General features: G+C 33.0%; 1 protein-coding gene across 8 annotated transcripts in view; it reads right to left on the bottom strand.

Moving 5' to 3' along the window:
• The window catches only part of Erbin (erbb2 interacting protein), a 115205-nt gene that overhangs the window by 31516 nt on the left and 62400 nt on the right, over positions 1-21289 (bottom strand). For all 8 annotated transcript variants that reach the window (XM_010637259.1, XM_033761178.1, XM_033761190.1 and 5 more), the window contains exons 8-15: positions 20950-21013; positions 18675-18749; positions 17513-17657; positions 16057-16129; positions 15652-15781; positions 15246-15361; positions 13436-13505; positions 4022-4121 (exon numbers count right to left, since the gene is read on the bottom strand). In XM_010637259.1, coding sequence (XP_010635561.1) covers positions 4022-4121; positions 13436-13505; positions 15246-15361; positions 15652-15781; positions 16057-16129; positions 17513-17657; positions 18675-18749; positions 20950-21013 — 773 coding nt within the window. The remainder of the gene's footprint in view (positions 1-4021; positions 4122-13435; positions 13506-15245; positions 15362-15651; positions 15782-16056; positions 16130-17512; positions 17658-18674; positions 18750-20949; positions 21014-21289) is intronic.

The following is a 21289-nucleotide window of genomic DNA, read 5'->3' as shown; positions in this document are numbered from 1 at the left end:
ATCAAACTCAGGTCCTTGCACTTGCCAGGCAGGTGGCGGAACCACTGAGCTAAATCCCCAGCCCTCTTTGAACTTATTTTGAGACAAGGTCTTGGTAAGTCACTATATTGTCCAAGTTAAGCTTGAACCTGAATCCCCCAGTTTTAGCCTCCCAGAGGACTGAGATTTCAGGAATATGCTACCAACCACAATTGGCTAAATTTCATGATACTGTGTAACACTAATAGTTCATCATGTGTAGGGAGTGGGTAAAAAATTTAATGACAGAAGATGAGCTACTTTGGTAAAATTACCCCGATGGCCTGTAATTACACCTTTGAATTAAATATTATACAGAAGGTAGATTATATTTACTATTTGATATAATTTCTTTATCAAGATAAAAATTTTAAACTCAATACTTAAATACCCTGTTATTAGACATATTAAAAGTAAATATTTAACAATTCTTCAGGCTTTTTGTTACCTTATTAGACATCTAAAAACTACCTAAGGTTTACAATAATTCATTTAGCTGTTAGATATCACTATAAAAATTACGCAGTACAAAATAAAATTACAACTTTCTGCACATTAAAATGACTATTCCTACTCAAGACAAAAAAAAAATTAAAAGCACCCCAAATTAACTAATAAAAATACTGAAATCCCTGGAATACCCAACTATAGTCACAACATGAATACTGATGCAAAAAGCATAATATGAGAAACTTCAAATTATCATTTACAACAAGCCCTTGATTTAGGCCTCACACCCTTTTTTAAATTTCATGTCCAGGGCTGGGGATTTAAGCTCAGTGGTTTTGCCGCCTGCCTTGCAAGCGCAAGGGACCAAGTTCGATCCCTGGTACCAAAAAAACCCCTCATGTTCAAACTACAGATGCCATAAGGCAAGTAAGAAATAGAGGAATAGAATTTTTTGTTTGTTCATTTGTTTTCATTTTCAGGTCAAGATTTTTGATTTGCTTTATTGAATGGCCTAACAACCATTTACTTAACAGAGTATTTGTTCAAAACAAATGTGGGGTGAGGTTCAAATTCCTATTGACATACCTTTATAATACCATTAGAAAGGCAAGCTGAGCCAAGCAATTTCCAACAAAGGCTATTTTTCAGATTCATACTAATTCTCTCCACCTATTTCAGGAAGTTATTCACTCATTAGTCAGACCAAAGATTCCTAAGAGTGTTACATTGTTATCAAAAAAATTTGTAACAATGTATTCAGAACTGCAGGTAAACATACCTCTCATTTTTGTCACCTCTGGTCACCTATACTTCTTACTCTTGCATAGCTCACATCTTTTTACCTATTCTAGAAGCCATTCAACCTGATCCTGATCATCTAGGTATATTCACTGAAGACTCAAATATTTGGCTATAGGCCTTCTCTCCCAAAACCTGCCAGAGTATCCTGAACGATGCCAATGCATAATGACAATGACCCACTCGCCTAACAATACACCTTCACAGTTCCTTGATGTCATTAGTCCCAATGTCCAATTGCACACCACCTAAGTGGCTCATGATCATGTCCATATTCAAGATCTTGGCTTCTACAAATCTTTTCTCTCTCTGACCACCAATGTGCGGTTCCAATTTACTTCCGTATTATTGCTCAAACTTTCTTTTTCTCCCTGTTAAAACCCCTTTAGGTTTTACTTCCTTCTCTATTAAAACTCAGATTTCATGATACAGTAATCATTATCACTTCTTCAAATGCCCTTCCTCAAGTTCCAGAGTTAAGTTTCTCTCACTTCACTGTGCCAAGAAATACACTAAAGCTCCCAGAGTCATGCATACTTCTACTAACATCCTTCTTTCCCAACTACAGATTTAATAGGCATATACTTTCCCTTTTTCATGTATGAGAGTAATTCTACATGGGCTCAAATCCCATTCATATTTTATAAATTAATTCATCATATATATCCCCCTCTCTTTTTTGCGGTATCATTGATTGAACTCAGGACCTTGTGCTTGTGAGGCAGGCAAGGCACCACTGTGCTAAATTCATATAACTTATTCCCATACCTAGAAACAATTACAAATTTACTTAATGTCTAAGTTATTTTTTGCTATTTGTAAGAATAGACTTGCTTTGATAAGTTATTATTTCATTTGTTTATCTGATAACATTTATTTAGGCATAGCACAAACTTTACCTTTTGGAAAGCAGCTATACTAACCACTAGACCACCAATGCCTCTAACTTTAGCTTTTGTATATAATTCAAAGATTTGTGAGATATCAAATGTAAATAGTTTCCCTGAAGCTTTAAGAAAAAATGTTCAAGATTTCTTTCCCATATATTTAAATCTCTAACTTCTGTATTTAATACTATAGTAAAATATACAAAAAAGTTGCCCTAACAAAATATAGTGTATCTAATTCTAAACTATCTGCGCTGATGTACTGTCTTACATAGATAATTTTCCACATGAGAAAACATTAAAAACAAATATATAAATTATGCTTATGGCACTTATGGCAGTGTGGGAAATTATAGCTAATACTTGGATCCACCAACAGAAGTTCTGTTTGTTTGCCTTATTCAATGGGACTCAAGTTTCAATTTTTCATTTTTATCTGTGAAGATGATTTCTGGACAACGGAGGTGATTTCTGGATAACATAAAACAGTTGAGCATCCCATAAATAATATTACAATGAGCTATGCAACATGCTCAGTAGTTCTTTTAAGTGGGAGAACAGAATGATAACATAATATTTATGAGGAAAGAAGTAGAATGAGTTTTTAGAGATGAGAATTTATATCTGGTTACATACCTTGGGAAATTATACATAAATGGCTACCAAAAAAATGCTTCAGGTTGTTTACTGATAGTTTTCTAATACTTATTTTATTATCTCATACAAGTGTGCTACTTTTTTTTTCTTCCACTTTTGTTTTTCCATGGTAGTGGGAATCAAACTTAGGCCCTTGCGCTTGCCAGGCAGGCACAGTGCCACTGCGGTACATCCTTAGACCGTGTTTTAGGTTTTTTTGACAACAGAATTTCTATTACTACCAGTGGAAATAGCCACAGACAATATATAAATGAGTGAACATGGTTATGTTCAAATGGAATTGCTATCATCGTTTGACAGATAAGGAAATAAGCTGAAGAACTCACTTAACTTGCTCATGGCATATTTTATACATTAAGACTAATGATTGATTCATATTTTATTCTTCAAAGTTATGCAAGAGAAATTAACTCTTTTTTAGGGGGTGACGCAAGGACTTGCTCTGCAGTTTAGGCTGGTCTTGAACTCATAGTGATCCTCCCAAAGTACTGGGATTACAGAAATGCACAATCATACCCAGCTAATGAGTTAATGAGTTAATTTATGAACAACTTTAGACCACAGATATTTTTACAGGGTTCAGAAAGGAAATACATCACACATAAAAACTGTAAGTATAATATAAACTTACATATAGAGTATAACATATTACAAATAATTTTCTTAGTCTTCATTCCATAATCCACAAAAAAAAATTGTGGCTAGTAGTAGTAGAGTGTATTCTTCCTTGTTGGGCAAAATGAGGAAAATATCTTAGCAGTAGTACTTATAATCAGAGTTCCACTGACCATCTGATCTAATGTGCAGATTCCAGAGCAGTAGAAAGTTTACAACAAAAGTGAACAAAGTGTTCCCTGGCTCAATAGTTCTTATCACATAATAAACACATCATCCATTCATAACTTTAGCTAAATGTGATTTTAAATAGGGAGAGCTACAGGTGATGAAGTTAACAATATAACTAAACATATATATGTAGATAACAAATATAACTGAAAGGAAATATTTAAAGACTATACTACACTTACACCTGTAAATTTAAACATCTATATAACCTTAAGATGTTACCTTACTCTCACAATATTTTGAGAGAAAATTTTTGACCAATTTCAGGTCCCACTAAATCAGTAAAAAAACAAAAGTCACTGAGACTTACAGCTCAATTAGTTCATATTTGTTTTCAAAAAGAAAAGAAATTCTGGAAATCCTACCATCATCAGTCCGTGGCTGCTGAGGGAACATGTAGTTAGTAAGCACCATTTTCTGAGTCTCTGAGTCACTTTCCTTTTGAAGAGGTATCAGGGGTTTGGACTAGGGAAAGAAAATAAATGTTTAATTTTCAACAATCCTAAAGCAAATACATATTCAGCAATTCCTCTGAATAACTATTCATCGTTTTCCTATAATTTATCAAGATGTAGCTGACAAAAACAAATTAAACACGAATCATGACATTAAGCATTTAAAACCGTTATGAAAATCCAAAAATATTTGGTTTTTAGCAAATCACTGTATTACAAGTATCACTGAAATATCAATAGTTAAAAAGTCCATCATATACCAAGTGTATCTATAATCCAAGAATTTATTACATAGAGAATTAATTTAGAGTTATAAAACATGACTTTTGCAATTTATGTTATTTTGCCTTCTCTAGTATTCCCTTTTGATGCTTTTAGAAAAAAAATCATCTGGAAGGATAAGTCTAGTTATCTAAAGGTTCATGCTAGTTCAAAGCTAAAAGGAGTGTATTAAAAACAACCATTAAGTTGTAAACTGCTTCTCTTTCCTCCCATCATGTCTCCATTACTGGCACAAATACTTTTGTGAAGCCTTCAGGTATTTTGGACTTTATTTTTTCTTAAGACTTTTTTTTCCTTACTGATTAATGTTACAAATTTACTTCTTACTATAATTATTTTTTCCAATCTATTCATGCGAAGTCCCACCAATAAAAGCCTCCGTTGACTCCAGGCAAACAGAAAACTACGCAATTCTCCTCTCCTATATCACAATAATTCTTTGGATATATTCTTGTGAAAACTTAACAAATGGTTAATTTCTGTAACCTTACTCTCTAACTTTTTAAAACTTTGCACTCCTTATTCTGCAATAAAAAAACTGCCCTACAATCTCAAAACTGACTTCCTCAGATAATGGAAGTGGTAATTTCTATTCCTTTCCCTAAGATTGTGTGTACCTGAAGCCTCAAACATGGGCTGCTTATTCTCTCACAATGGATATAACTTAGGAGATAGAGGAAGCACTTACAAAGTTCTAAAATCATTACTCCTACATCTACAAATCTAAACTTCTGTTCCTTTGACGTATATAACCCTTGACTCTACATTCAATCCCTATTCCTATCAGCTGCTGACTTCCTGGAAGTATCCTTCTACGGTTCAGCATCCCGAATCCAAAAATCTTCAAATACTCCAAAATCATTAACATTTTTGAGTGTGAACAAGAATGCCATAAGTGCAAGTCTAATATCTGACTTTATGTGACAGGTCATAGTCAAAATGCACAAAATTATTAAAAATATTATATAAAATGACTACCAGGCTAGGTGTAGAAAATATAAATGAAACATTAATGAATTCTAAGTCTGGACCTGGGCACCAAATGCAACTCATTGTGCACTTGTTAAAATGTCAGAATTTGAAAAAAATTCAAAATCTGACATACTTCTGGTTCCAAGCATTTTAGCAACTTGCATTCCCACTTTTTATCCAAAATCTTTCCACAGTCAAGGGTCATTCAACATTCAACATGTAGCCAACATATATTTTTGTTAAATAGTTTCTTAGTGAGTAAAGAGTACGTGAGGAGGAAAAAAAAAGTCCCCTTTAAACGGGAATATCAAAATTATCGAGAGGCTTTTACAAATCAATCCCCTAGAAAATACTCTAAAATTAACTGCCAAAATCTCTGCACAACTCTGACTATACTAAAAACCATACATTTTGTTGTTGTACAGAGGATCGAACTTGGGTCCTTGCGCTTGTGAGGCAGGCGTCAGAAAAACTAAGCTAAATCCCCAGCCCTGAAGCCATACATTTTAATATGGATGAATTATGACATATGAACTATGTATTTCAATAAAAGTGTTCTTAAAAAAAACTATTCACATGCTGTTTATGAGTATAAGGATACAAAAAGGAGTTAAGAATTATTTATCTAGATAATTCCTTGGAACACTTAATTCTATTGCTTTTTAAGCCTGTTTAATTTTTAGATATTCCACTATTTTACCATAATTCCAAGAATCTCTAAGTAGTGTTCCTCTAAAATCTGAAACCACTCATTTAACAAATGTTTATTTAGAGCATTTTATACTGAAGCACTATGACAGGCACTGGGGTATAGACCAGAAAGCAAAATAAGTATTTTTACTGAGTTTGTGGAGTATATGTAAGGAAGGATATAGAATACAGTATATAATTGCAATACAGTGCACTTAACAAAGCAGAAAAGGTACAGGGTGCTCAGAGAACATAGAGAGAGAGGTATTTACACATTACTATCTTAAATGATTAGGAAAACCCCTTTAAAAAAGCGTGAAGAAAAAAATAAGGCAGGTAAAAAGGCAAAGAATGTTTCAGGAGGGTAGAACTCATTTGGTGAAATGAGAATAAATGTGTGTGTGTGTGGGGGGTTAGTTCAGTGGCACCATGCCTGCCTTGCAAGTGCAAGGTCCTAAATTCCATATCCAGTACAGAAGGGCAGGACCCAAGAATAAAGGTGTAAAGGGTGGTGATGCAGCTACATGATGAACAGGGTCTTGAAGCATATGACATGAATTAAAAATCATGAAAAGATTTCAAATAGGTTAGTACTGGGATCATATTAAAAGATTACTTCAGTTACAGTGTAGGTCAGAAAAGATTTGGAGTGATAAGGCTTTGGAAGTGTTGGTAACTCTGTAGGTGTAAAATTGTTGGAAAGCTATCTTAATAGTCTAAGCATTATCTACTAGAACTGTAACATGAGACAGACATGCAAATCATAATTTTTGAAAAGGCAAGAAGATGAAATTAATTTTAATAATGCATTTAACCATACACAAATATTTAATATGTTATCCAAAATAAAAATTATGGATATGACAATTTACATTTTCTGTTCATACTAAAGCTATAAAATCCACTGTGTAATTTTATTTATAACACATCTCAATTTGGATCAATCAAACGACACCAGTGGCTACTGTATTAGACAAGGCAGGTCTAAAGAAAGGATGATGGTGGATGGTACTGAGGAGAACCTTAGTAAAGTGAAATAAACATGAGCTATTTAAGATTCATCAGTGTTTAGTAATAAACTGACCTAAAGTACAGGGGAAAATAGCAGTTACACTGCATTTCCACATCTATGCCTCCATCAAGTACCTTTTACTGAGCTAGGTAACCTACGAAAAGAAAGTATGTGGGGCAGAAGATGGTATGCTCCATTTTAAGCTGGCTGAATTATCTAGATGGCAACATTAAGAAGGCCTTAAACTGGATGAATGAAGTCTGCAAATGGGCACTGTGCTAAATATATTGCTAGAAATAATGAGCATACAAAAAGTAACATGGAAGGAAAGTACCCTAAAGAGCACTACTCTGTAAGACACTGGGAGAAGACATGCCTCAAAAGCAGACTAAGCAGACAAAAGGAAAACCAACAGAGTATGGTAACAGACACCATGGACCTCTCCCACATCACTGTTCCTGTCACACTTATTGATCACTCTGACCAATACTGCTAATTCCTTGATCTTTCAACATTCTCTCCATCATCTGACTTCTGTCTTTGCTTCTCTTTTACTGCACTGTATCTCATTTCAACCACTATATTATCAGTAACCAAGATCTCTTTCTGTGTTGTCCTTTTCTTAAAAGTGACTTGGCAAACATGCAGTGTGCTTTCTCTTTATCACACAGCTGAGCAAATTAGTAACACTAACACTACAAATTTGTGGAATACTAATTTATACTTGTGTAGTGATATTAGTAGTACTTCCATAGGGTTCTTCTCAATGTTGCTTAAAAATCCTTCTGCATTTCCTAAATTGTATTCCAAAGATGCTACCTTCTTCAAAAATTCTAAAAAACAGGATTCAAGAAATAGCTACAGTTGAAGGTAATGAATACTACATTTCAAGAGTATCACAATGTACATTATTTGCACTCTCTTTCACATAGTTCAGATTCAGGATCTCTTTCAAGAGGATAAGCATGGTCTCACCATTTTTCTGACCTTTGGGAATTTCTCAAAATTGCTACGAAAGACATCGTTTCTTTCTTCCCAGCACTTTACCGGAAATCTATTAAAGCTTTTCACCGAATACAAAATTTTATTCTCTACACATCCTCTATCAATATGTAAATGTGAACTCCAATATTTAAAGGTCTCTGCTTGCTTACCTTGTCGCTAGCTACCACTAGATGTTCAATTTTCCTTTTTCTTATCCAACCTTCTTAAAAGAATAATAATCAATATCACATGGCTCCGTTCTATCCTAAAATTGCTTCTCATATATATATATATATACATACACACCTTTATAATTACTTTAGTAGTCCAATTTCAGTTGGCAAATTGTCAAATACGATGTGTATTTCTAAGATTTCATCTGAATTGACTTTTTGACAAATCCTATCTTTTTTTTTGTTGTTCCTATCATCTTAAGTCAGACATTTTGTCTTTATTGAAACCACTATCATGCACAGCTGTCCTTCAATTTTATGGCTACTCTCTTTAAGCTTGTAAATTTACCTGCCACTTAAATATTAATAGTTTTCAAGATTAATCCATCTCTAGCCTTTTTTTTTTTTTTGCTGAGACAGGGTCTCAGGCTGACCTTGAACTGACAGCAATCCTCTTAAATTTCCCAGAGTGCTGGGATTACAAGCATGGGCCACCATGCCTGGCTCATTCCTAACATTTAAAATAGTTTCAGCAGTGGGAATATAGCTCAGTGGTAGAATGCTTGCTTATCATGTGTGAAGTCTTGGGTTTGACTCCAAGTACCATTAAAAAATGTGCATGTGTTCTCTTTTTGAGAAAATAATAAAGCTATAACACTACTCCCAAGAAAGTTATTTATTAAGACAATGGGCTGAACACACATGAAAAAATGAGTAGTTTTATACCACAAATCTTTTTAAGCATAGCAAAGAAATTTTACAAATAAGCAAAAAAAATCCATAAAGTCTATAATAGTAACGAAAAAAGAAAATGATGATTTCAGAAATAATTGAGAAATTCCTGAAGATCAAAAAGGAAAACAATGGAGAATCCAAAAGCAGAGAAATCACAGACTGAAATAAAATGAGGGGGTCCGTGGCCACCAGCCTACATAAGCCTATTTGAATATTTTGAAGGTACTTTTTTGAGTCAATATGCTTAACTGGGACTTAACATCTTCCCATAAATATATTTCTTTCTCTTCTGGTTCCTTTTCTTAGTTACAGTAACACTATTTACCAAGTTACTCCACTCATATCTTAACATTCACCTAAGCTTTTATTTGCTTCGTATATACATTCATTTTCCATATGCTCCATTGGTGTGACTTTTAAAATTATTCCTTAAAAACACCTGCTCTTCCTTAGACCTGTTCTAATTTTAGTTCAGGACAATTTATGGTAATGTCCTTTCACTCTCCCCTAGCTTCATGACTGGCATTGTACCCTGCCAAACCCATTTTCTACAATGCTGCTAAAAAGGACTTTATAAAATATCAATCTGATAATATTCATTTGCCTGTTCAAATGTTAATAGTGGATCCCATATCTTATCTATGAAAAGAATCACTTCTTCCTCTTATATTCATGGCAGATAAAAAAAAACTAACCATGCCTAAAATAAGCAAATTACCAATTTGACAAGACAGACATATGTAACTTATGTTGGTCTGACAGACAGAATTATCAAGAAAACTTTGCACTATCTCCAAAGTATCCTACTATGCACAATAGATAACAAGGTCACTCTAGTGACAGCAATTTTCTACTGTGGCTTAATATGGCCTTAAAATCCTCAATACAAACTTTTAGGAAACCTCTCATAATGGATGACAGCAGGCAAGCTAGATTTTTAAAAAATCTATTTGCCACCCTTCAAATGTAATACAAGTTCCTTTGGATGGACACAACATTCTCCATGATTGTGTTTTTTCCTCTATGGCCTCATTTCCTGTCTTCTCATAAGTTATGCTCTAGTCATTCTCAATCACATATTGAGTTACCAAATATAGTAGGCTGTCTCACACCTAAATAATCATGGCTTATCATATTTAGGAATTGTGGGGACTTCTGGGAAACTCATTCTCAATCTCCCAAGTTAACTTTTCCATGTGTAACCCTAAAACCTACTCTTATCAGATTGTACAATAGTAACTTCCTAAATATCACTGCCTCACATTAGGCTGGCTGGCACAATGCAACTGTTGAATAAAATGGCTCTTGAGTCACAAAATTAATGATGGGATAAAGTAATAAACAACTCTTCTGCTTATACTTCCAGAGACTAACAACATAGCAATTTATTTTAATATATATTAAATAACTATTTATTGTCAAAAATAATAATCTTCCTATTTTATTTTTATAACTGTTGTTTCATATAGTAAAGGAAACTTTCTTGCCACATCTGATAATGTTTAAATATTCTGTCAAACTTTAATGAACAAAGATGCCAGCTCAAAAATTTAAAACAATAGATGGAGAATAGGCAGAAAATAAGAAAACACTAAATATGAGCTATAGTATGTCCTTGGTAATTTCATCAAAATGAACAATCACATAATTTTCTAACATAAATTTATCTATAAAAGTGCTATTATACTACAAGCTATGTGTCATTCATACTGCAGCAAGTATCAGGCATAAGACAGGACCCAGCAAATGTTTTCTGAATCCAATTACAAAATTTCAAATAAAGTTTCAAACTTAAAATATTCAGTAATGAAAAATGAGAAAGTTAAGAGTTCCACATGTAAGAAATGCAGTATTTAAGCTCTAATAAAAACAAATGAAATAGCATTCAAGACCATCTTTAAAAATGTGCAAAAAAAAATGCTATATCCTAGTTTATAAAAACTTAGATTAACTTTAACTTAAGGCTTTTTAGATGTTAATAAGAATTAAGGGTCAGCCTGGCTTTGGTGGCACAAGCCTGTAATCCCAGCACTTCAGAGGCTGAGGCAGGAGGATCACTGTGAGTTCAAGATCAGCCTGGGCTACATAGTGAGTTCCAGGTCAGTCTCAACTACATAGTGAGACCTTGTCTTAAAAAACTGAAAAGAATTAAGGGTCTTCAAGAGAAAAAGTTTGGAGAATTCTAAAATATCAGATACTATGTTTCTTTACTATGCATCTCAGGATTGGTAACATAATCTAAAATTGGTGTGATATAGTTTCCCAGGCAATTCTGGCTATGGAATTTACTGTATACAAATCCTGGGAAAATACAACTTTTGATAAATTATTATAAGGTATTACTTAAAGTCAAATAGTAAGCCCTAACTTTTTAATTAAAAAGCTTAATAGATTATACATTTCAAGAACTCTTGAGATTGTTGGTGGGGATGTAATTAGTAATCATTCTGATAAACAGTATACAGAGTCCACAAAACAAAACTACTGTATGATTCAACAATCTCACTGCTGGATACATATCCAAAGGAAATTCAATCAGTATGCCGATAAAATATTAGCACTATCACATTCATTACATTATTATTCACAATAACCAAGATAAAAAATCAATCTAAGTGTTCACCAATGGATGAATGGGTAAAGAAAATGTGAAATATATACACAATAAAATACTATTCAACTTTAAAAAGGAAATCCTGTCAATTGCAAGAAAAGGGATAAACCTGCAACACAATATGCTGAGTGAAATAAGACAGACACAGATGACATATATAACATCATTCACATGTGGAATCAAAAACAGGAGAATTCACAGAAAAGAGTAAAATAGTGGTTATCAGGGATTGAGGTAGAGAGTGAATTAGGATATAGTGATTAAAGGATACAACATTCCAAATCAAGAGGAAGAATAAATTTTTTTCTCATTGAGTTTATTGGTACTTTTTAAGTATATAGTACAGTTACATTTATCATTGGGATCTTGTACTTTCACATGACAGATCTTGGTTCTCCTTTTTACTCCATACCCCTGCGCTCCCTTCACCCCTCCTCGCTCCTGTATTTACAAAGACTTTGTTTCCATTTTTTCCTGTTCTCATATTTTTTCCTTTTCCTTTATTTCCTTTCCCCTATCCATTCCACTTCCCCTACACCTTTAGTCCTTTTCTTCCTATTTCACATTGTCAGTTATACAATTTGAATCTTATCACTTTTAGTTTTTCACACCAGAGAAAGTATTCAGTATTTACACGTGTCTTATTTATTTCATTTAAGAGCATGGCCTCAATATGCATCCATTTTCCTATGAGTGACTCTATCATTTCTCATGCTTTATGGCTGAGTAGTACTCCATTTTATAGAAAAAACACATCTACTTTATTCAGTCTCCAACTGATAGGCAATTGGGCTGTTTCCAAGTTTTAGCTATTAAAAACTGTGCCACTATAAATATGGGTGTACATATATCACTGTGGTAGAGGAGGAATAAATTTAAGAACACTACTATCATGCTGACAACAGAAAATAACATATTGTGCTGTACATGCTGGTGCACACCTGTAATCCCAGCTACTCAGAAGGCTGACACAAGAAGGACTGCAAGTTTGAGGCCAGCCTGGCCAATGTAGTAAGACCCTATCTCCAAAAAAGAAAAAGACAGAAATGGGCTGGGAATATGTAACTCTGGAGTAGGGTACCTGACCAGCATACCTATGCCCTCTGTTTAAACCCAAGTCCAAAGCTCAAACCTCAATGAGCTGTAATCTTAAAAATTGCTGAGAGAGGCCAGGTGTGGCGGCACATGGCTGTGATTCCAGTACTTGGGAGGCTGAGGCAGGAGAACTGCTGACAGTTCAAGGCCTTCTTGAGCTACATAGTAAGTTCCAGGCAAGCCTGAACTATACAAAAAGGCCATGTCTCAAAAAAAAAAAAAAAAATTGCTGAGAGAGTATATTAAAATTAGACAGTATTGCATCTGATTTCCTAGGCTCTCTATATTTTTTGTTCTTGTTTTTTTTTGGTACCAGGAATCAAACTCGGGTCTTTGTGCTTGCAAGGCAGGCAGCAGAACCACTGAGCGAAATCCCAGGCCCCTCTATATTTTTATAGGTATAGAAAACAGGCAAGCACTACAGGATTTATTATTTAAAAATCTACATGTTTGTTAGAAAAAATTAAGATTCTAAATGTTACGTATATTTTCCACTAAAAAGAAACATCAAGAAAAGAAAAACTTGAATAAATATTTCAAGACTAAACTTATTGAGCTATCAGGAGATTCATACAAGTTACCTTTGGCCTCTACAATTACAAGAGGGGCTCAAAGCAGTGGCTATTAGCTTCCAGATATTTATTAGTACAGTTAACTGCTGAAGATGTACACATTTTTTTGATGGACCTCTAAATGGCCTTATGCAAATTAAGAGTACATAATTATGTAATACAAATTCTAATAATTTACAAAGTCAAAATGCTCACCTGATTATCTGACAGCCACATAGCAGTCAACTGTTGTAGCTTTGTAAAGCTAAAGGGCAAATTCTTCAATCTGTAGGAAAAAAATACAAAGAAAATTAAGCTTTAAAATGAGATTATTAGGGGCCGGGGATTTGGCTCAGTGGTTCCGGAGCCTGCCTTGAAAGTGTAAGGGCCCAAGTTTGATCCCCAGTACCATAAATAAATAAATGAATGAATGAGACTAATAAAAAATGAATACAATTTAGGGCTGGAGATATGTCTCAGTGATAAGACCATTCACTTAGCATTTGGATGCCATGGGTTTATAATTCCCAGCACCACAAAAATAAAATGGATAACAACTAAATCCAATGGTCTTTTGAAAAATGCTATATAACGGTACTGCAAATGGAAAAAAAGAAGAAAAGAAAAATCCCGGGCCTGGGATTTAGCTCAGTGGTTCCAGCACCTGCTTTGCAAGCACAAGGACCTGAGTTCGATGCCCGGTACCAAAAAGAAAAAAAAAAAGAAAAATCCCAAAATAGGTCTTGGTACAGGACACAAAACAAAATATTTAGTTTTTAAAATATTCCTTAAATGCAACAATTTAACAAGCAAAATTTTGGACTAACTTCAAAAATGTTAAAAAATAACAAATATCCTCGCCTTACAGAAAAAATAAGGACAAATTAAACAATGTCTCATTAAAACTGCTTTCCTTATTTATATTTAGAGTGAACAAATGTTATAGGAAGACTTTTAGAGATGGGTTGTTATAAAAACTGTACTTTTTGAGTCAGTATTTGCATAATCAATAAGGACTATTTTATGATGATAATAAATAAAAAGTAATACAACTGCTTTTTAGAATGTTAAGTTGAAATAGTACCATATTTTAAAGAGATTTAGGCCTCACTAGTCTTCGTTGCCTATCTTTAAAGGCAGTTTGTCATAACCTACTGTACTCTAGTTTGAGAAGATTTAAATACAGGCTGCAACAAGGTTTTAATAAGTAGTGGTCTTTTCAAGTATAATATTTCAGCCAGAATACTGTCAACTAGTCAAAATACTAGGTTTAATTAAAGCTCTACCTTACGAGATATGTCACCTTAAATATGAAAAATTTCTTTTACATAAAGTGGGAATATCTGTTGTATTATCTCATACAGTTGTTCTGAAAACCCAGTAAGATGCTATGTGAACCCTATAAGATACATGATATGTTTTATCATTCTCTTTAGCATTTTTACCTCCAGAAAAGGTATTTTTCAATCTCAAGTTTTTCTGCACTTCAGTTTGTGTGTAGGTGAGCAAAACTTTGCCAAAATAAAATAAAAGAAACAGATTAGACTCTAAAGCTGCTTTGTTCCATAGTGTTTTAAGGTAAAGATCTGACATTAGGAATAAAAAAACGTTATTATTAGGAGAGAATAAAAGTGGTACACTAAGTTGACCAAAGATGAACAGTGACACCACAGGATAATTAACAGTCAGATAAATTAATGATTCCATTTAAAAACCATCTTAAACCGGGCATGGTGGCGCACACCTGTAATCTCAGCATTCAGGAGGCTGAGGCAGGAGAATCACTTTGAGTTGAGACTAGCCTGGGCTACACAGTGAGTTCCAGGTCAGTCTCAACTACATGGTGAGACCCTGTCTCAAACAATAAAACGAAACAAAACAAAAGAAAAAACAAACAAACAGAATAAAAGCCATCTTAAAATATATGAAAAGAGGAATAGTATTAGCTATTCTAAAACACATCATATGAAACTTTAATTTTTTAAAATCAATATCATCTACAACAGATGAATACAGTATTACAAACCTATTGTCACTTAAATTAATGACTTTTAATTTTTGCATATCACCCATTTCCTCTGGAAGTGTCTCAAGTTTATTAGAATGGAGAAACAGCACAGTTACATTTTTCCAATTTCCAATCTGAAATAGAAACATAAATTGGGAATAAAAAATTTGGCCCATATGTGAATAAATATGAGAATAACATACGTAAAAGTTGTAAAAAATATTCTTTGACTTTATAAAGGAATAAGCTTATTTTTAATAATTTTCATGTACAAAAGAAGTGTTAAGGTACAAATTCTAAGTTAATATAACTATTACTCAGAAAAGAAATTATTTTAGAAAGAAATTTAAAGACAATGGATAGCAATAAAGACAATTAGAAAAAGATGAAAAGACAAAAAAATCTGAAACAAACTTTACTGTACCTCTGGGGGTAGCTGCTGTAAGTAATTATGATCGGCAGCAAAAGTCCTTATGCTAGTAAGCTGTCCAACAGATGAAGGCAAAGCTTCAATTTCATTGAAACTACAATCCAGTTCTTCTACTGATATTAACCTTTAATTATATAAGAACAGGTATTATTAAAAGCAAGATTTCCTATATATAGTCAAATTTTAGAACATATGAATATCTGAGCTGGTCATTAACAAGCCTAGTGAAACTTCGTAAAACTGAATTTCACCAAAAGTACTTAGAGGAGTATTTTTCCCACAGGTTGTTTGTGAAACTTCCTTTAGATGCTATTTATGCAAATATCTGAAAAATTATATAGAGTATTGGACTAAGGAGTAAAACTTTCAATAATCTATATATTTTCATAAAAAACTTACCCTCCTATAGAGTCTGGTAGATACATTAATTGATTTTCATCTATTTTAAGAGTTGTGACATTCTTCAATGAACCTATTGAGAATATACAATTTTTGAGCTCAAAGTAGAACCAAATCATCCACACACAATCAACGTGAGACACATCACATATAAGAATTAAAACTTGGGCTGGGGATTTAGTTCAGTGATGCTGCTACCTGCCTCACAAATGCAAGGTCCTGAGTTTGATCCCAATACCCGCCCCTCAAAAATTAAATAAAACTTTACCAATCAACCTTTCTGTAAGAGACATCATACCTCTAAACTCATTCATCTCTGTTACTTTAACTTATATTTTCAATTTCTCTCCATATCACCTTTTAACAGTGTCTCTCACTTTATTAACCTTCACTAAAATACAAGCTTCTTAAGAAAAAGGGACTTTCTGTCTGCATTGTCTTTCCACTGCTTCAGCCCTGCTCCTAAAAACAATACCATAGCACAATCATGAAACACAATACAAACTCAGTGAATTAAGAGATTAAACAAATGGTAGAGGGAAGGCTATTGATAGCTGTCTAACAAACTAATTTAATGTAATATAAATATTACAATAGTAAAATACTTTAATTCAAAAAGTAAACATAATTAAATTAGAATGAATAGAATCCTAATGAGTTTACAAAATGTATCTTAAATCAACTGAGAAAATATGCAAAAATATTTTTTAGTTTTTATATTCAAGCCTCAAAAAGATAAGATTTATTTAGTCATTTTATCCAAATAATTCCCTTGATACTTCATCAAAAAAACAACTTGAGAAATACAGATTCAATAATAACTGTAGGTCTCTCATAGTATTTGTTCAAGTCCGTTTTCCTGTCTGTGGGTATATAATAAAGTAGAACTGAAAAAAATTTACCAAATAAAGGCTATGGTTAAATATGAAAAACAAAACTTCTTTTAAAGAATTTATTATACTTATTAAAAAATTTCCATGAATGTAACTGTACTGTATCCCTAAAATGTACCAATAAACTCAATTAAAGCTGAAAAAAAAAATTTCCTTAGAGTAAATAAAAAACACAATAACAAAGTCAGGCACAGTGGCACATGTCTAAAATTCCCAGCGCTCTGGCAGTTTGACCCAGGATAATCTCAAATTTGAGCCTGCCCTGAGCAACTCAGAAAGAATTTGTCTCAAGAAAAATTTTTAAAAGGACTAGAAATATAGCCCAGTGCCTCTGGGTAAAATCTCATGATTTGGAAAAAAAAAAAAAAAAAAAAAAAAAACCTCACATATAGTAACATCAACAAAGAGTAAACAATATACTTGATCACATTAGGAAAAATTCAAATAAGATTTACCTTGTGGTAATACAATAAACCTATTTTATAACAAACAAAATGTGAGTTTATATGGAAGCTTTAAATTTACTTGAATAAAAATTATATAAATTTGAAACCAATACAAACCAATAGTCTCAGGTAGTTGTTGAAGTGAATTGCTTGATAACAGGAGGTCTTGAAGGTTTTCACATGCTGAAATTCCTTCTTCAATCATTTCAATATTATTTTTAGAAACATCCAAATATGTAAGCTGTTTCAAACTACCAATAAACTATAAGTTAAAAAAGATATGTAATTATCAAGTAATTTATGAAAAGCTTTAAGTAACAAAATTACTATCAAGTTTTACATAATTAAATGTTTATACATGAAAGAGGACTTAAACTGTTACTATAAGTGCCATTAGAAATATTTTCAGTAATAAAGCAAAGAATTCCTGCTAATTTTAGTCCCTCAGAGTGACAAAATACATATATTTTCCTCTGGGCATTTGGCTGTCCATCACCTTTCTAGGGAAATAGACTATAAGGGGATTCTTGTGGTCCTTTGGATATGGAGTATATAATTTATTAGTTGATAAGACAAAGAGTTCACAAAAATTACCTTAGTTTGCTAGGCATGATGGGGCATATTTTTAATCCCACCACTCTGGTGGCTAAGGCACGAGGATTCCAAGTTCAACCCCAGCCTGGGCAACTTAGCCAGATCCTATGTTTAAATTAAAAATTAAAAGGGCTGGGAGGTGTAGCTCAGTGTGAAGTCCCAGGGTTCAATCTTGAGAGGGGAGGGAACAGGAGGGGAGGGAAGGGAACAGGAGGGGAGGGGAGGAGAGGGGAAGGGAGGAAATCATCCTGGTTTAACAATTCCCTAGGCAAAATGAATCAGGATATAAATTCAAAAGCTGTGACTAAAAAGGACACTACAACATTAAAAAAAAAGACTGACAAGGTTTGTTACTGGAATTTTCAGACTTTAATCAGGAAAGTGTAAATAGTTTTTAAATTATTTTTCTATTCTGTTTCTGTTTAAAAGGGAATTAATCCTCTTTTTTTCTTTGGACAGGGTCTCACTATGCAGAATTCAGGCTGGTCTTAGGCTTACTATGTATGTATCCCAGGCTGGTCTCAAACTCAGGTGATCCTACCTTAGTCTTCTGAGTGCAGAGATTATAGGTGTGCACCACCATGTATGGCTATAATCCATTTTTTAACAAATTAAAATGCATAGTTCAACTACTTCAAAGAAAAGGCAGCAACAAGTGAAGTCATTTAGAATTTCCTATACATACCCCTGGAATAAAAGTCAGTCTATTACCATCCATCCAAAATTCTTTCAATCCACTTAGTTGCTCAAGTACTTCAGGCTGATTGGAGAGAAGAGAAAATCCAGTTAATTTATGTGAATGTCTGTGTCTCAAAAAAGTAGCTCTGGGAATTTCTAATGTTAATCTTTAGTTTCAAAACATTAAATAAAGAGGAAAGGGGATGGGGGTGACAGCTAAGATGTGAGAAATTAAACATAGGTATTCCATAATATAGATTACATAAAAATCATTTAAACTTTGGATTGTGTAATACTATCAAGTATTTATACAATTAATAAAGATATAATCCACTATTCCAAAGTATACAATAAAAAATTATTCATTCATTTCAGTAAAAGATACACCCTTTCAGAAAATCTTAGGAAAATTATAAAGACATTGCTTCCTGGTGACATTAATGAAGAAGTAAAAACAGGAATGACATCCTAAATCCAATAACAAGGAAAAGATAAATAAGCAAAGATATAACCACATGACCATAACATTCAGTGACTTAAACTCCTAGTAACAACTCTAATTACCTGGTGGGAATTTTTTTGTAATGTAGCTTTGAAGAGCTAAGACAAATCCAAGTGTTTTTGTGGACCTTGGTGTGCAGGTAAAATTTGCTTCAGGCTACTGGCCTTTTGAGGATGAAAATTTGAATGTCTACTTTGAAAAATTACTGTTACTCTACACCAAGCCATGTTCAATCAATAACCACATGATTTCAGAGTACTACCATAAAAACATGAATCATACAGAAAAAATCATGTCATTTATACTGTTAACATAATATTATAGGTAAGAATTCCAGATATAACTAGGATTAAAAAAAAACTTCCTTTTGTGCTTTGTATTCTTGTAATTGTTAGTTTTAAATATATATCATGCTGAAAGACCAAAATGGAACAAAAATTAAAGATTTTGAAAGCTTGTGGATTCATGAACAATTATTGAGACTTTTCAAGTTAATATGGAAACACTATAAAACAATAAAGGCATGATAGACAACGTAGGAAGCACAGCACATATTTTTTTGAGAAAAAAGTAAGCACAGTGAAATACATCAGACAACATTTTCAGCTGAAACATCATAAAGAAAATGAAAAGGTATTTCAGAAAAAATCTAAGATGTCTCTAAAGCACCAATATCACCCACTGACTTTAGCTGAAATGTACAACACAGTATCAGTAACACAAGTGAATAACTACAACAAAGAGTTGGAAATGGAGCTCAGTGGTTCTGCCACATGCTTCACAAGCACAGTGTTCTGAGTTCTATCCCCGGTACTCCCCCAATACTCCAACAGAGAATATTAAGAAATTCTTCTGTTTATCATTCGAAAGCTATCACAATTTGAACAACAAAAATAAAATTTAAATTTTTAATTTAAAATTTAAAAATTCTGGCCAGACCTATAATACCAGCACTGGTGAGGGTGAGGCAGAAAGATCATTATGTATTTGAGACCAGCCTGGGCTACACAGTGAATTCAAGACCAGCCTAAACTAAACTACATAGTGAGATCCTGACTCAAAAAAAAATTTTTTTTGTTTTAAATAAAGATACTCAGCTTTGTGAATTTCTCTTTTAAAATGTGGTTTATTTTTCCGAGTGCTTTTCTTTTTTTAAATGAGTATAGACATAAAAAACTACCTTAGCACATAGACTCCTGTCCTTTTAGATTTGGCATCAAAGTGTACTTTGCATACCAAGTACAAACACAACCGACAAGTCTAAATACAAGCTCAAAAATAACCATTGTTTCACTCAGTGATTTTTCCTTTTAGCTGTTAAGTACAATTATAGAAAAGTATCTTAGTACTGAATAATTCATAAGCAATAACCCTGGTAGTGACATTCTAGATGAGTTTTTTCACTAATAATCTTACTTTGCTTACTAAGCTAAAAAAACTTCTAGGAATTTCTTCATTGAACTTCTCATTTATTTCATATTTTATCTTCACTTTTGTCAGATGTTCCTAACTCTAGTTAATTTTTTTTTTTTTTTTTTGGTACTGGGGATTGAACTCAGGACCTTGCACTTGCCAGGTAGGTGCAGGACCACTAAGCTAAATCCCTTGCCCTCTAGTTAATTTTTATACTGGTCTGGAAAGTTCAGATTAAGAATTCTATCTTATATACCTCAAAGCAATGTAAACCTTTACCAAATTTTTAAGAGAAACTCTGTAATTTTCACATATTGTGCCTGCTCATACATAAGACTTACAGATAGTGAGATTTATGAAAACTTACCACTTCTGTGAATTCATTACTTCCCAAATCCAGTCTTTCCAGCTGGGTCAGTCTGTTCATGGTTCTATTCACAATAACATAATAAAGAAATAACTAATAGCAGCTTTCAAATTTAAAACAATACAGGTCTTCAAATGTAGACAAAAATGTTAATTTTCTAAGAAAAATACTATAAATGTCATATAAAATAAATTATAAATTATTTTCTAATTTTGACATCTGATCAGTCTTCTCTTTTCTATTCTTAAGAAACAACTGCAATAAATTTATACCCAAAGGCCAGAATATATATAGTGGGATTCTGTTTTTCCTTAAATTTTTATACAGTTAAAATTAGCTA

The sequence above is a fragment of the Fukomys damarensis genome, unplaced genomic scaffold (assembly GCF_012274545.1).
Source record: "Fukomys damarensis isolate Sample0158 unplaced genomic scaffold, DMR_v1.0_HiC HiC_scaffold_1, whole genome shotgun sequence".
Lineage (NCBI taxonomy): Eukaryota > Metazoa > Chordata > Mammalia > Rodentia > Bathyergidae > Fukomys > Fukomys damarensis.
This window is presented reverse-complemented; position numbering and strand designations above follow the sequence as displayed.